The 13,960-nt window shown below is 40.0% G+C and overlaps 1 protein-coding gene across 2 annotated transcripts in view; it reads left to right on the top strand.

Moving 5' to 3' along the window:
- The window catches only part of LOC308404384 (leucine-rich repeat transmembrane neuronal protein 4), a 58,261-nt gene that overhangs the window by 18,426 nt on the left and 25,875 nt on the right, over positions 1-13,960 (top strand). The window contains exon 3 of one of the 2 annotated variants that reach the window (XM_080894407.1): positions 10,205-10,432. The exons of the other annotated variant lie outside the window; for it this stretch is intronic. Within the exon in view, the coding sequence (XP_080750533.1) occupies positions 10,205-10,279 (75 nt within the window). The 3' untranslated portion in view covers positions 10,280-10,432. The remainder of the gene's footprint in view (positions 1-10,204; positions 10,433-13,960) is intronic. 2 annotated transcript variants of the gene reach the window in all.

The following is a 13,960-nucleotide window of genomic DNA, read 5'->3' as shown; positions in this document are numbered from 1 at the left end:
TACACTGGCTTCCAATTGAATTCAGGATCCGTTTTAAAGTCCTTTTATTGGCTTTTAAATCTCTAAGTGGTCTGGCACCTGTTTATTTGTCTGACTTGTTGAAGCCCCACGTCCCCACTCGTTCCCTTCGGTCAGCTGAGCAGTTGCTGCTTTCGGTCCCAAAGTCACGGCTGAAACTTAGAGGAGACCGAGCGTTCTCTGTTGCCGCGCCGATGCTTTGGAATAACCTTCCTCTCCATATTAGACAGGCTGCATCAGTGCCAGTTTTTAAGTCTTTATTAAAAACCTACTTTTATTCCCTGGCTTTTAACTCTGTGGGTAACTGATATTTTTATTGTTTTTTAACTTTATTGCTATGTCTGGTTTTATTACTATGTGCATATTAGTACTGTACAGCACTTTGGTCTACCAGGTGTGTTTTTAAAGTGCTATATAAATAAATAAATGATGATGATGATGATACTGAGGTCATGAATGAAATGGAACGATTTTCTCATAGACTGCTACCTCCTGCTGGCCATGGGAAAGAATGCTAGTTTAAAGCACCTCTGCTTTGCTTCACTTTTCAGACCCACACGTATATAAACACACACAGATACATCTCTTACATAAGGTGTATCAGCACACTGCTAGAGTGGGCGTAGCATGTCTGTATAGAGCAGGGGAGCAAGAACCAGCCTTATTAAACAAATCAAACTTTTGATCAAACTCATATGAAATTTTGCCGAAGCGCACAGCTGTTGGAGCACATGGAACAAATTGACTCAAGGAATGAAATGTGTCAGATTTCATTTCGTGTGTAATATTGATGTTAAATGCTATGGAGATGTTTAAATATTTGCTGCCGTATAATCTGCTTTGACATGTATTGTGAACAGGTGGAGGGAGCGGAGGGATTCATCTCTCCGTTTTCACTCTGGCTGCCAATGCTTCTTTTCAAATCAAACAAATGGGTCAGCCCTTTGTTCCGGCAGAATATTTTTACTTGCCTTATCTAAAAGGGATATAATACACTCTGATCAGCGGGCTGTTTCAGCACTCTAAATTTAAAATGCTTTCTGGATTTGTGTAGGCAGACAGCAGTCAAACATTAACCAAAAAAAAAAAATTTACTCCATGCTGGGCAAAATTGTAGTTAATTTTGGTCATTCACAGAAACGAAAAAACAACGCTGTCTACACAATGCAGGATGTGGGGCAGATATTCCTGTTGGGATTACGTGTGCTCCGAGTGAACAGAATTTAAACATACCTCAGCTGATTTCTGGATTTCTTTTCTTTCAGTTCGACATTCCCCAGGTACCTTACTCCATGTTTTTGTACCGTGTTTTTTTTTTACCAACATCCTTTCCCAGCTATGTTTCTCCATACAGCGAAAAGTAAACAAGCCAAACTTAAAGTAGGAAGACAAACTGACAGAAAGAACTTATACTTTTATAAAATTATATAGGCTGAAACTGCAAGGCCATGTGCTGGAAAACAAAATAAAGGCAATAAACTGGGAAAAAGCGTAATTAGCCAGTTTCCTTGGAGATGAGCCAGTTTTTCCATGCCAATAAATTCAGCAATCAAATTAACTTGTGAACGACACATTGACATAAAAATTCAATTCTGTTGTAACGTAGGTAGATGGGAGAGATTATGAGAAGAATATTTAGAGCCAGTGGAACTTGGTTTCTAAAGTGAAGCCATCATTTATGCCAATCAGCCAACGAACTGAATGCAATTAATGGAACTAATTCAGTTTTGTCAAATGAGCCAATTTAAAGAAGGAAAGCTGAACAATGTTATCTCCTTGTCCACTTTCTGAAAATGTTGAGCTGATTTTGTACAGCCAGTTTGTGTCCATGCACAGAAAACCTATTTGCTAGTTCATTTAAACGCATCTACTTTGGTAGACGGCTAAAAATGTTGTATTATGACAAAAAAGGTTGAAAGATCACCAGATGTCCATTGTTTGTGCCTTTGACGGAGTGTGTTTTACGCCCAAACCACAATCCTTTCCTAAATACAAGTTTAAAGTGACAAGAATGGAAAATAGTTGAGGCCATCATGTAGCATCCCCTACATGTTTTCTGATGTAGGACTTTAGGTACTCAACAGTCCTGGATGCTGCTTGCTGTTTTCCTTATTTCATCATGTGCTAAATGTTTACAGTTGGTGAAATGTCTGGACTGCAGGTAGGTGAGTTCCTGGACTCTTCTCCTACAAAGCCATGCTGCTGTAATAGCTGCAGTATGAGCTTTAGCATTGTCTTGGTGAAATATGCAAGGTCTTCCCTGAAAAAGACGCCATCTGGTTTGTAAATCTGTTGCTCTAAAGCTCCATAGGCACTAGTGCACTTTCATACCTTTAGCAATGCAGGCATTTGTAGTGAGGGCTGATAAAAAGTCGGATGCTCCCTCTCCTCTTTAATGCAGGAGAAGTGGTGTTCATCTTATGCAAAAAAAAAAAAGAAAGAAAAAAGAGTCAAATTTCTATTTGTCTGACCACAGGACACGTTTCCACTTTACCTCAGTCCACTTTAAATGAGCTTTGGCCCAGAGAAGACATTTCTGGATCATGTTCACACACGACTTCTTTGCACGAAAGAGCTTTAACCTGCCGCCTTGTAGATGACACGGTGAACTATGTTCACAGACTGTGATCTCTGGAAGTGTTCCTGAGCCCATGCAGTGATTTCCATGCCAGGATCATGCTGTTTTTAATGCAGTGCCCCCGAGGGCTCGAAGATCACAGGCATCCAATATTGAATTTTAGCCTTGTCTCTTGCACAGAGTTTTCTCCAGATTCCCTGGATTTTTCATGATATTATGCACTGTAAATGATGAGATATTCAAAATCTTCACAATTTTGTAGACACAATTTTGGGGGAATTGATGAACATCTGCTCATCTTTATTTTTGACTCTAACTCTCTAAATTCTCTAATCACATTACTGACCTGTTGCCAGTTATCCTAATTAGTTCAAAACGTCCCTCCAGCTGATTCTTTTTAGTACTACTTACTCTTTTTGCACTGGCCCATTTCTTTTTAGAGATCTGTTGCTTCCATCAAATTCAAACTAAGCTACTATTTTCCTTGAAACAGTACATGTTCCCATTTGATGTGTTTTCAATGCTTGATTGTGAATAAAGTCATTGCATGTAATTGGCTATACATTCTAGCAAAAGAATGAATAATAACAGAAGTAAACAGCAACATAAGACACAGCTATGTCTAAAATTGTGATCTAAATGTGTGAAAGTCCTGTCCTACTGAGGTTTGTTTCTGATCCATTATCACGCAGGCCATCGACATGATTTTATGTGGCATTACCATAAATTCAATAGCTGCTGATTATAAACTGCTCAGGAAGTGTCCTTAACCTCTTTTATAAATGATACATATATTAATACAAATCATTCAGTGACCATGGTAACACATATGGCTGTCAGCATGTGAGCACGTGGATTCACTCAGATCAATCAAGACAGTCAAAGGTTGTTAAAACGGTCGTGAGCGTGCATCCTGCTCTGTTCACTTTGATAACTTCATCAGCTCCAGTCAGCAAAGCAGCCGCATGGAGATCCTCTGTGCATGGAAATCCTCTATGTGCTCACCTCATTTTCTTCTAATTATTTAGTTTTATCAGTTCAATTGTTGCTCACAATGAGTTACTCATGAGCTCCTAGTATCACCATGGAACACAAATTAGAGCCTTCCAGTGCTGCATGATCCGCTTTCAAACCATTTTATTACCGGTCAGCATTACAGCAGCTGTTATAATGTTATGATGGTTATAATGTGATTTTGAAATGTTTCTGAACGCCTTGGAAATATTTTGCTGGCCTCTCTCCCCTGCTGGAGCCAGCGTTCTTTGTTCTCTGGAAAATACCAGCGCTGGAAAGCACTCCGATTTCTAGGCTATTGTACCAGAGTGAACCCCAAACATGTTTGTGGCTACACTTTGTTTGGATTCTCCATTCAGTAGCAGCTGCTGTCTCATGTCCAGCATTGTATATGTCCTCCAGTTAGAGAAAGATCGTTGTTTGGGTTCACCATAAGAAAACAGAAGCTTCTCCATCAAGGCTAAAATGAGGCCCACTGTAGTTAAAAGTAGATTTTGGGCAGTCGTTGCTTCCGACAGATTTACTCCTCCTCATGTAGCAAATAGATTCAAACTCCAGAGTAAAGAACAAAGCGCAGGGCTATGTGTTCTGCAGAGCATCCTTAGTACAGATAGATCTGTAGAGTTTAACCCCGGAGGACGGGCGTTTTTATCAATTTGAGATCAGGACTTATTGATCCTGCATGCCCGTACATGCTTGACATTACTGAAGACTCCCTGTTTTTGGTGACTCTCGTATCTTCGTCAATCCCTATTTCCATAAAGCACAGAGGTGCGAGCTCACAGCTGTAGCAGAATGGAGAGGTCATGCGCTTCTCTTGCTCCTGAGGCTTTTCGTCCCCCCCTTTCTTTCCACCCACCTGTCAAACAGCTTTTCTCCTCTGTAATAGTCTGACTGTATTGCACAGACACTGCCCTCAGTTGCAGTGGATTTCCAGCATTTTTCATTTTTCCCTTTTTGCCCAAATTTGACGGTGTACGGCCAAAATGTAATGAAACAAAAATGACCACATTTAAATGACAAGTGTAGCCCTCCATATTAAAGCGGCTTAATTCAATCTCAAATGTTTTGCTAAGGATGATGGAAACTATTTTCCTGCATAGCATTTTTCTTAGTACAATTTAGTGGTAATGTTTTTTTTTTCTTTTCTCCAGTTTGCCCATACAGCACTACGTTTTGTAAAATAGCTCTTTATGTTCTAACTTGACATTTCAGTGCCACAACATGCTTGAAAAAGTTGAGAAATAGACTCCATGAATTTAGATGTCTCGAGTGAGCCGAAAACAAGGCTGCTGATATGAATCGTTATGAGCGGCAGCATTTAGTCCATTCTGCTTCACGTCGACCCACATGTCAGAGAGATGCACAATTCGCATTCATGCTGCCTTCATCTCTCTCCAGAGCACAGTCACACACACACACACACACACACACACACACACACACACACACACACACACACACACACACACACACACACACTGACAATGTATAACTCATCAAGAGCTGCGGAGATGGCAGCAGTCACATCTGACTGCAAAGTCAAGAAACGTTTTTATTTTTTCATTTCATTGTGGAAATTCTGAACAAACGCTATATTATGTGCTGTCTGTCAGCAGTTTCCGAGTCAGGCGACTGGTGTGTTTTTTTTAAAGAACAAAAACATTTAGTGCAAACCCAAGGTCCGTGGAGCAGCCCCTAAAGCTTGTTTGTTGGCAGAAGGGCAAAATGACAACCCATCAAGTTAGGTTTGTTTGCTAAATGGAAAGATTTTTCTTGGCCCTTGAATTTCTCTCTTGTTTAAGAATGTATTTCATTTTTATAACTGGCTGCACTCAAGGAAAGGCTTCATCAACCAGTTATTACCTGGTAACGTTAAAATGCTGAGCAAAAGTCTTGAGCTACTCCTCATTTCTTCATATTTTGCTTCCAAGCACCCAGATTTTCTTCTTATTCTTTAAAATAGCCTTGAGCAACAGTTTTCCAGGCTTTTTGAAGGTCTTTCAAAGTTTTATTTTGGATATTTTCTCCTTTTTCAATCATTTTCAGTCAATTTCTTGCACCTGAACATTTTCACATGAATGTTTACTTTGTTTTCTACTGTTTGTTAAGCCACTCTCCTATTAGTCATTTAGGCATACTAAAGACACCAAATGCAAGCAGATAACTTTAAGAGCCAAGTTTAAATCAAATCTTTAAGCATTTTGTTACTTTCCAGTGAGTGTCTAAAGCCATCTGTAAAACACGGTGGAGGCTCTGTCATGGTTTGGGTCTGCATTTCAACTGGTGGTGTGGGAGATCTTGTCAAAGCTAATGGAATATTACCCAGAAAAGTACCATCAGATTTTGATCCACCATGCAATACCATTTGGAAAGCATCTAATTGGCAACAGCTTCATTTGTCAGCATGACAATTATTTCAAACACTGCCAATGCAGTAAAATCAAATCTGGATAGAAAAACATACAGTGGAATACTGTCAGTGATTGATCAGCCTCTTCAGATCCTGGATCTCAGCATTATTGAAGCAGTGTGGGATCATCTTGATGGAGAACGGAACAAAAAGAAGTCGACATCCAAAGAAGAGCTTTGCAATGTCCTGAAGATGTGTCATTTTTTAGGCACAAGCTGCCAAAGAGAATTCAGGCTGTGTTAAAGAATACACGCGGTCATACCAAATATTGACTTCCAAGCTCTTTAAAATTGTACAAACTCGGATTTTATATATTGCAGTGTGTGCAATATTTCATTAAATTGCTATGTCTGCTTCCCATTTTTCTGGGAAAACGTAAAGAAGTGAGGGCTGGCTCAAGACTTTTGTATAGTACTGTACAGCTGCAGCAAGGGCCACTTTAAAACCCATACATACAAATTATCTTTCAGCCGTTCTGCTGTCTCAGGACTTGGGTTAGTGTACATTTTGTGGTGATGGTTCTAATATTACATTATTTAAAGTGGACTACTTAATAGCGTCCTGAATTTTTGAGCAATTGTACAGACAAGAACACTCTGACTGTAGTGGTTTGAGTGGGAAACTGCAGAAAAGAATATTCTGAAGTTGAACTTCCTGATATTTCAAAATTACTTCCATTAATCATAAGCCAACAACCATGGGCTCTATTTACAAGAATCAATGGTGCAGTTTATAAGGTCTTTAAAAAACCTCAGCTGGTCCATGCAACATGGTGGAGCAGGAGCAGAACACTGAGCTCTGCTCACATCATTGAACTTCTCACCCTATTATGCAAAGCAGGCTGAGCCGTTCTGCAAAGGAATGCCATTGGTAATGGCGAGGTTTAAGTCCCTGATAGCTGAGAGTGAGGCTTGAGCTTTATTTGTAGCTCTGCAATTTCTTTAAGTCAGCGGTGACTCAACAGTTTTTGACCACAGTCATTAACCTAACCAGCTGCTCTTAATGATGATAATATTACCAGACATTTAGAGGACTCGTTTCAAAGAGGAACTAAAATGTGGATTTATTTTATTTATTTTTTTGGCTTTTGATACTCTTGGTGAATGAGCTCCAGTTCTTTGTGGATCAATAAGTTATTAGCAATAAATAGAACATAAGATACAAAAAAATACAAGACGCATTTTTCACTCTCATGCCTCGATCCTCCTCCAGAAACATTTCTGCTGGTGAGGTGAAGTGTATTATTGCTTTCGTAAAACAAAAAAAAAAAACAAGGCACTCTTCGAGGTCAGCTGGGCTCACCATGCTGGTTTATGCAATTACACATCTTTAATTTGCTTAGCGTAGCAACTTGTTTGCATTTAATTTGCTGTTTCATATTACAGCACAGTTGTTGTGCCTAAACACATGCCTACTCACACATTTAGCAGAAATGAGGCTGCATGAGAATCCAATTAAGGCACCTTTTCCCCTCGTCCAGTTGTGCTTTTGCTTGAGTGTGTAATGACAGAATTACTGAACCTTCTACGCACATTGTTGGATAGATTTTTAATAGGGCTCTATGAAGGGGGTAGAAAACACTGTGTATCTTTGTGGTTTTGGTAAAACTAACCCAGTGTCACAATTTGGTGCTGGATGAGGAGCTAGATGAGGAATCAAAAGCAGGACTCTTAAACATGGAGAAGACGGATTCAAAAAGGCAGAATTATTGCGCTGTTGACACTTGAAACATAAACTCATGAACTAGAAACTAAGAACTTAAACACTAGGGAAACTAGAAAACTAGGTGCCAAGTAATTTGGAAACACACAGCACATGGAGTGGTACGACACAACAAAGGGCAAAGGAAAACACAGGGCTTAAATGCACAGGCAAGACAACGAGAGGATGGGGAACAGGTGGGAACACCGCTGGGACAAATCTGACATAACAAGACAAAGGAAGCAAAGCAGAATACACTGACATAAGTCAACGACTATCAAAATAAAACAGGAGGCATGACATCATGTAGATGCAGACTTGACACGGAAACACGACAGACTCTGGGACAGAGGAAATACAAAAGCAAACGAAAACATGGGAACAGACTAAACATAGGCTAAACACTAAGGGAGAGAGGACTAAGATTACCGAGAACTAAAGAAACCCAAACACATGAAAAAATATTCAAAGAATCTAATTCCAGAAGCTGAAACACAAATAGTGGGTCGCAGACCAAGTACCGTGACACCCATCTTCTACTTAATGCAATCTGTTTGGAATGTTATCATATGTGTCCATCAATGACCTCAGTGGACATACCCTATCAGAGCAGAGAATAACCTACTGCAAATGTTCACATTTTGTAAAGTTAATGTATGTTTATCCAGCTGTCAGCTCTCACAGGCCAAACCCTGGAGAGATCACCAGTCAATCGCAGGGCTAACACAGAGAGATAGACCTGTGTTAGCACTGGTTCACACTAGTGAACCAGTTAGATTTTTTTTTAGATTCACCTGCTACCTTAACATTCATGTCTTTGGAGTGAATAAAGAAGCTCGAGTACCCTGCGATACTGCACGCAGGCACAGGGAGAACATGCAGCCTTCACACGGAAAAGCCCCAGCGGGTTCCTACTGTGAGGTGATGGTGCTAATTACTTAACCACTGTGCCTGTATAGATGGATGGATAGATTCTAGTATATTTTGTCTATATAGTGATAAAATCAGAACACACTAGAGCTTTACACAGACTCTTATTCCTTTTATTCATTTACTTCACCAGGCAACTCTAACTATATAATTAGTCTGGAGAGACATGGAAGCACACTACAACTTGACCAGGTGGCTGACACATCGTCACAACTGTTAGGTGATAACTGTCATTTCCAATAACTGAATGAAGATTTTAATAGCTTGTAATGATGCTGTAATAGGTGTAATAAGATGAAACAAGAAGGTAATAATATGCAAATAGCAATTTATTATCACCTGATTAGCAAAGTAATTTCTAAAAATAGATGATGACTGAGAACTTTCACAGACGAATGTCCAAATAATGATCTTCTGAGTAATATTACATTGAAATATATGTAATTACGTGATAACAGGGGATAATAATGCAGAAACAAATATATGTCTGTGAGGCAAAACAATTACTAATAGTATCAAAATATTATAGTAATAATATTAACCTCCTGACCATTAAATTGTAATATCTGTGCATTTGTATATACAAACTTGTGGTAGTAACCTCATAATTATAAGTTAATGTTGTTTGCTTTAACCGTGGCTCCATAGTAGAGTGGTTTACACTGTTGCCTTACACATGAAAGCTCCCCAGTTTGATGCTGGAAGGAGACTTAGATCCCATTGGGGGCTGCGTCAGGAAAGGCATCTGGTGTAAAACTCTGACAAATCACATATAATGAGCCATCTGCTGTGGTGACCCCATGTGAATAAGGGAGCAGCCAAAAGAAGCTTCATTGATTGATGCTTTGACATATTAGGATACTGTTATCATATTATAATACTGGAGTGATTCCTGCATTATGTCCTTAGCATTCGTCTTTGTTTGAAGGTAACTGGGTAAACATTATATGTAATGTGTGACTTATTTCCTGGAACCACCTGAACATGTGGTAGTTTCATACCAGGAATCAGGGCTGCAACATACAAAAATCCCTGTTTCTGTCTAATTCCATATCATTGACATATTAAAGCAAACTCAATTATAAGGCGTGTAATTAAGAGATGATAACTTGCTATTTCCATACAGAAATAGTTGGAATATTCACAGAGTAACATGGAGCGCTGTCTTTTGTCCCGTCTTCCTCCCCTAACCTTGAACTGGTCATGGCAGATGGCCGCCCCTCACTGAGCCTTGTTCTGCTTGAGGTTTCTTCCTGGTAAAAGGGAGTTTTTCATTCCCACTGTCACCAAGTGCTTGTCATATGCCGTGGGAGTGTCTGGTCGGGTGTGGTCCAGGTTCCTGTTGTCCATTCCCTGGGGTGGAGTTGGCCAGCTCATCACCTGCTTCCAATTTCCAGGCCTCCATCTAGAGGGTTTTTAAGCCAGGGCTGCCTGCCACTCCTCGCCAGTTTGTCCTCCTACCACCCGTGATAAACTTGGCCTCCTCTGTGCTCGGACTCTGTGTGCCTGGATCGTGGGTTAATGTGTTCTCCGTCTCCTGTGTTCTCCAGATTCATCACCCGTCGTGCTCATCAGCAGTGCTGGTTCTGTTTCCATCCCGTTCTCCAGTCTGCCTAGAACCCTAGGACTACACACTCACCTTCTCCTCAGCCTGCCCTCCAGCCCGTACTTCAACTCCCCTGACACCTTGGAACCTGGACCAGCTTTCCCACACTCTCAACCATCCCTGGGACACTCCCACAGCAACCCCTTCCCCGCCTAATAGCCGGTGTTTTCAAGTAAGCACAAGACTCTCCACTAGTACCACTCACCTCTGTCCTTTAATTGTTTCCCATTCAGTAAAACCCTGTGTTTGCAGAAGTTCCCGCCCATGTTCTCTTTGTGTTCAAAGTCCGTTTCGACGCCCTCGGGCCTCCCTCAGTTCCTGCGAATAATTTCTGTTAGACCCAGTCTTGTTTAAGTTCCTTTTCCTTTCAATAAATTGTATATAGTTCGAGCAATTGAGTCTGCTCTTGAGTCCACTGCATCCTTGTTTGTGACAGTGCTTGCTAAAAAGGGGTTGTCTGATTGTTGGGGTTTTTCTCTGTGTTACTGTAGGGTCTTTAGCGTACAATATAGTCCATTGAGGTGACTGCTGTTGTGATTTGGTGCCATATAAATAAGATTTAATTGAAATTATTGTTATCTCCTTGTTTCCATATTATTACTACATTATTCCTAGCCTGTAATAGGAAGTGCTGCCAACATTTTAAATATATTCATACCAATATGTATTTTGTTGAAATATATATTCTTATATTCGATTATTAATAACATAATTATAGCACAATGAAGGAACATTGGGAATTTAATGTCTTGCTAACCACTGTACGCATCATAATTGACATTAACAGGGTTTGTGTGGGTACAGTATTAATCATCCGCACCTACATTTGCCTCAGTGTCTGATCTTTAAGAGCATTGTATGGAATAAACAACACATCTACAGTAAATTCACATTGCTAGCACTATTCTTTTTGCCTTTAACCTCTGACATCGTGCTGTTTAACAGCACAACATGTGGCATGCCTCATTATGTAAATTGTTTCCACGGTCACTAATAGTGTCTTTTCTTTGCAACAATAAACTTAGTGCACGTACACATACATGTAAATGCTTGGCTGAAATTATACGCTTCCTACGTTACACACATGAATGTCATTGCATACACATCTTTGTCACACATACACAGAACCCAGGTTAGACACATTGATGACTCTCACACTGTAGGTGTGAGCGAGCATGACTAAGTGTGTGTCTGCAGTGGGCTGCTGTTTGTCCACACTTCTTTTCAGCCTTCCGCCCAAAGCACACTGGGACAGGCTCCAGCCACTGGACACGGATGAGACTTACAATGCAGCACAATGAAAACAGATGTTTACTGTCGCTGTGAAATGGTAGTGATGTCCAAGCTGTACAATGCAATGTTGAGGAGTAAAACATGGACAGGGGAGAGCAGTGTGGCACAGATATAAATTAATGTTGATAAATCACTGAGTATAACCTTGATTGATGCACAGTGGAATGCAGCTAAAAAGGTAACTGGGCAGATTCACTAAATGGTTGAAATACGTAAAAAGAGATTTTGGTGTGCACCACTGTGTGCTGCTCAGTGCTTTGTACATGAAATTGGCTTTATAAGGTTGGTGGTGATCGATCTGAAGATGAATAGAAACCGAAATGGTAGCCAAATGTCTGCTCTGTCTGAGAAAGCGAAGATGAAAACATTTGTGTACTGTGTCCATCATCTCCTGCCGTGCCCACGCTTCTTCACACAGCTCAGTCATGAAAGTGAAGCGCGGCCAGCAGAAAAAAAGAAACTGTACCTCTTTGTTAATGGGGCTTTTCTTTGAACTGAGCTAGCAGAATTTACTTGAGATCGTCGGAATGGTGTATCTGAGGATATAGCCTTAAGTTCCATTTGAATAATATATAAGCCACATAAAAGGTTGATGACAATGTCAGGTGTAAATGGGGTACGTCTGTCTGCACAGCTGAGGAGAAAGGAATCTGTTGCTGACACCAAAATATTCATCAGAGATTCAACTGATGGTGATAAAGCTTTAGGCTTGGCTTTTATACAACAGGACTCGAGAAAAGATGAGGCAGTCCACTTCTTTTGTATTTTTCACCTTTGCTAAACATACTGGAGCTCATGAAGAGCCAAGAGCGCTGGGCTAATTAGTCTTTTTGAAATGATTGATATGAAGGTTGTGGACACATGCCAAATGAGTAAAGCCTAGGATGACTCATGAGCTTGGATTTTGCACAGTACAAAGATGTGAGATACTCAAACAAACTGTTTTTGACTTCACAGAGTCCTTGATGGCATGCAGGGCTTACTTTATTATGATGGCTCATGCAGAGATAAACAGAGTGTGGAATTTTATATATATGTGTATATAGTGATTCTCCGTTAAGACAGTCTGGGGGAGTTTGTTAAATAAAAATGTCTATGCATTTATCATATTAAGGCAAGTTAGCCCAGAAATAAAGCCAGTTGCGTTCTGTTATTTTTCCACATATAAATGAATAAATTCATTTTGCAGACCTGTGTGCCCTCTGCAAGATGGCACTAAATACAAAATCGACCTTGAAAAATTAAAATCTCAAACTTTGTAATGACATTTTTTACAGTACTGTGTGAAAAATTTCATACAAAAAAGGAAATAGGTGCAGTGATTTACTGAAATATGCAAACATAAGGTTACTTGTAATTTCTTTAAGCAGTCTTCAGGAATAGTTCTGCTGGCTACTTGAAGGACATTCAAAGCTTTTCTTTAGATTTTTGACTGCCTTCTGTTTCATTCTCTGCCAACATTACCCCACACTGCCTCAATAATGTTGAGCACTGGGCTCCGGGGAGACCAATCCATGACCGCATTCAGAATTCCATCAGTTTTGACAATGCAGCCCCAAACCATGATACCTGTCCTGACCACCTCTGTACACACTGATGACAATTTCAACTACATCCGACCTGTTGATATTTATTTTTAGTCCAGTTCTTGTGTGATGCAGCGTACCTCAGCTTGACCATTTCTGGTCTCAAGTGAACTGTAGATCAGCCAGATGCATCTCTCAGATCCCGTATAAGGTTTCTTCTGGATTTTTTCCAATTTCTAAGGACAGGACTGTCAAATATTTTTCATCTGCTCTAGATAGTTTTCAGCCCTGTCACTTTTACTTTTATCTACCAAGTGTCCAGTTTCCTTAACATTTTTTAAAGGGCACACTCCACACCATGCTGATATATTCCAAGCTTTTGATTAATTTTCAAAGAAAAACTTTGAGAGACATTCAGAAAACCTGGAGAACTACTCCTCAGGACCACTTTAAAAAAAATTATAAGACAGTCTGACTCCTCGGAAGCCAAATATAAAGAAATGAAGGGGGGATGAACTTTTGCACAGTACTGTGGATTATATAACAGTTTTCTGTGCAGTCTGGTATTAAATATAACAAATGATTTTAAGATGAAATTTAGTTTAATAAGCCTTCATTGACCATTGAGTGTTATTGGTTTAATGAGCTGGTCAGTGGTAAAGTGACTGCTGTGGACATATGAACAGATATTGTGAAATTATCTTGGTTTAGATGAAGTCTAACATAGGAATTTACATAGCATGTAGTGACATACAGTAGCAAAAACATCCGGGACTCAGACCTTTTTGAGTTAAATTTGGCCGCTGTCATCTTCGACCAGTAGCTGCTCTGCTACAAACAGTCCTGCTACTAGGAATTTCTGTTGTAACCACCTGGACATG

The sequence above is a fragment of the Rhamphochromis sp. 'chilingali' genome (genome assembly GCF_963969265.1).
Source record: "Rhamphochromis sp. 'chilingali' genome assembly, chromosome: 10".
NCBI classification, from domain to species: domain Eukaryota; kingdom Metazoa; phylum Chordata; class Actinopteri; order Cichliformes; family Cichlidae; genus Rhamphochromis; species Rhamphochromis sp. 'chilingali'.
The sequence above is the reverse complement of the archived record's forward strand: the minus strand, read 5'-3'. Positions and strand labels throughout refer to the sequence as shown.